This window comes from Telopea speciosissima, chromosome 7 (assembly GCF_018873765.1).
Source record: "Telopea speciosissima isolate NSW1024214 ecotype Mountain lineage chromosome 7, Tspe_v1, whole genome shotgun sequence".
NCBI classification, from domain to species: Eukaryota; Viridiplantae; Streptophyta; class Magnoliopsida; order Proteales; family Proteaceae; genus Telopea; species Telopea speciosissima.
Genome location: NC_057922.1, coordinates 24641672 through 24644760, shown reverse-complemented (window position 1 = coordinate 24644760; position 3089 = coordinate 24641672). Strand labels below are relative to the sequence as shown.

The following is a 3089-nucleotide window of genomic DNA, read 5'->3' as shown; positions in this document are numbered from 1 at the left end:
GAAGTGGAAATAATTCATCAAGGTTTTAATGGATAACTGCCAATAGCTAGGTTGCTCCATTGTGACCAAGTGATCACGGGTTTAAGTCTGGAAACAACCTCTCTACGAAAGTAAAGGTAAGGCTGCATACATTATGACCTTTCCCAGACCCCACAATGACAGGAGTCTTGTGCACTGGGTATGCCCTTTTTTTGCCGAGAGCTAGTATAAGGTTGTAATGATGAGGAAGATGACTTTATGTATAATGTCTTTGGTTTCATGAAACAATTAATGAATTTATAACTCATATGGCATATGGGATAAGACCAGGTTCTAGAATATTAATATATTCAGTTTGGTCCAGCCTCCAGCATGTGCAAAATGTAGCAAGCGATCAAAGATGACAATAAAGAAATGAGTATATGCCTGTAAAGAAACAAGTTGTATGGCAATGTCCACAAGGAGACTATTTCCAACAAGATGATACCTCTCCTGAGCAAAATTTGTTTATTTATCTACTGTTCTGCACATAAAATTAAAAAATCAGCTTGACTATTAAGTAAAAACAGAGCAGGTTGGCATGAATTTCCATTATGCCAGATGGATACTAGAGGAGGACTCTTTGATGATTTCCTCAATTCTTCCCAGTTGTTATACAGTATGAGGTTTGATCAAAACATCCATCTTGGAGACGAGTGAACTGCACTATGGCAGGGTTTGTTCAGCTGCTCTGAATTGCTACGCTTCTTCATGATTGAGGAAACAGTGGGGTTGAAGTAATCATTGCCCCTCTGAGGTGTTGCTCCCTGTGAATGCATTTTCCTTCCCCGGATGAAGCTCTGTTGATTATCCAATGATGCCCTGCGTGCAACTGGATTTCTTTGAGTGGTATCCCATCTGTTGTAAGTTCCACAGCTGTGGGTCCTCAACACTGGTTGAAACTTTTCCACCTTAGGACTAGGGTAGTTCCGGCTCTCTGCTGTTTCAGCTGAGTACATGGTCTCTCCCTCGCTGCTATATTCAGCATGGAATCCATGCTCTTCATTCTGCCACTCTGAGACCCCTATTGGAGATGAACTGGACTGGACTTCACTGTGGTCCCCATTAATGGAACCAATTGATAATTCAGCATCTCCACCAGGATTGGGGGCTCCTCTATTCCCAATTGGGTTGTCTTCTTTCAATGAATTTTGCAAAGCAAGTTCCCCAACAGAATTTCCATCAGAGCTTGGTGGAAACCTTTTAGTGACCCGTGGCAAGACTATAGCTTTGGGAGCACTTGGTGGGAAATTAATATCTAGAAGCTGGATTTGGGTGTTTTCCTTCTTTCGAAAAGGAACTGAGGTCAATCTTGGGGATTCATAAATCTCAGGTGTTGGAATCCCTTGCTCATGAATAGTAGAACGCAAGCCAGTAACAGAGTTCTCCACTTGGCATACATTTGCAGCAGCAGAACAGCTTGGTCCTGGGTGATCCTGTTGTCCTGATATAATATTTGAAGAAGATGGGGTGTTATCATTTTCACCTTCTGTTGATTTGAATACTTGTCGCATTGTGAAGGAAGCACAAGAATGTTCACTCTTCTGTCCTGTGGACATCAACCGAATTAGTGGTAACTTTGGCTTGTTAAGCTCATCCAAGCTGCCCTCCCAATGCTGGTTTAACCAATCACAGATAATGGGAATGGGGATGCCAAATTGCACTGGAAGGTCTTTCTTCCATGATGATGATGAAGATGATAAGGTTGGTGTAGACTTGACAGTTGGAGATGTAGCAAGCTTCATAGGATCACATACCATGAAGGCAAGATTACCTTGGGCATCAAAACCAGCAGACCCAGGGCTCCAAGTTATTCCATCGGTTGATACTTTTATGAGATTATCAGTGGCTATCACCACCTTTCCCTCACCCACTTTCAGTTCCTTTTTGTCTGTGTAGCCTAGAAGATAAACTACACTGCCCAAATCAAGAGTTGGATTTGAGCAGGTCTTCAAACACTGAGGCTGATGCCCTTGGGCGTTTGAATCTCCATCAATGGCATCTATACCCACAATGGTAAGATCAAGAACAGAGCTGGTAATGAAAAACCTGCAACCATATAGACACATGAGAAAAATTGATGCGCAGTATATATAATATACAGCCAAGATCAAGTCAACATCAGTTACTGTGTCCATGAGCATATTTCACTTGAAAAAAACTCCTTGACAATGTATCAGGATCACCTTTTTCTTTTAATATTAGATTTATAATGCAAAACATATTAAGATGGTGTGGATACCAACCACATTTTCTTTGTAAGGATTAAATCAGAATCAATAGGAGCTAAATTTGATTTAGCTTGATTTGTATTGCATATATTAAGTAGACAAATCTGCAGCTACATTTCCAAAATAGAGGCAACAATAACATCCTATCCATCATAGGATTTCAGCGAATACTGCCCAAGTTCACTCTTATCTTTAAAGAATTGTTGGTTTAACAAGTCCTAATGCATAAGAGACAACATGTTAGGGTTCAAGAGAGCTTATTTCCACACCCTCTCTCGGGTAAAAGTCAGGGTCGCTCAATCAAAAAGGCAACTTTTTGCAGCAAAAACCCAATACAATAAGCAAAATTAAATGCAATTACAAGCAATTACGCAATGGTAATTCAATCTGTATATTTGTCCAAACCAAAAAGGAGAAAAAAAATTTGAAATTGATAACTTTCAGAGAAATAGAAAAATAACAGTAACCCAAAGTAGTCTTCCCCAAATTGAATTTGAGTACAACCTACAAATTAGTGAAAGATTAAAACAACCCACGTTAGGGATCCAAGCAAAACAAACCCATACCTGTGAGGAAAAAGCTTTGCAGCAACACGGTCCTGCAACCGGATCTCCAACCCATCACCTGCCGACACTGAAGGAAGGTTCACGTGGGTAGATAACAACAAGTTCTTATGGATGAGAAACCCAGTCCCACAACCTACCCTCGCCATAGCGGCACCTTTATTGCAGAAAATGCTGCTTTTCATCCTCTCAGACCTCCCACCTCCATTACAGAAACACCAAGAAGACTCCCCCAAAATCCTCATTGCTCCTTTCTTCTCGGACTTTTTCCCTCTTA

At 40.8% G+C, this 3089-nt stretch overlaps 1 protein-coding gene across 2 annotated transcripts; it reads right to left on the bottom strand.

Annotated features, from left to right (window-relative positions):
• Positions 1-457: 457 nt before the first annotated feature.
• On the bottom strand, positions 458-3089 carry LOC122667108. 2 transcript variants are annotated; one of them, XM_043863301.1, is made up of 2 exons: positions 2816-3089; positions 458-2067 (listed from the first exon to the last, which is right to left on the bottom strand). In XM_043863301.1, exons 1-2 carry the CDS (start codon positions 3055-3057, stop codon positions 651-653), a joined length of 1659 nt encoding a protein of 552 aa, XP_043719236.1. In that variant the 5' UTR covers positions 3058-3089; the 3' UTR covers positions 458-650. The 2 variants fall into 2 exon arrangements, with proteins under 2 accessions (XP_043719236.1, XP_043719237.1); XM_043863302.1 differs by having other exon boundaries at positions 458-2020; positions 2816-2942.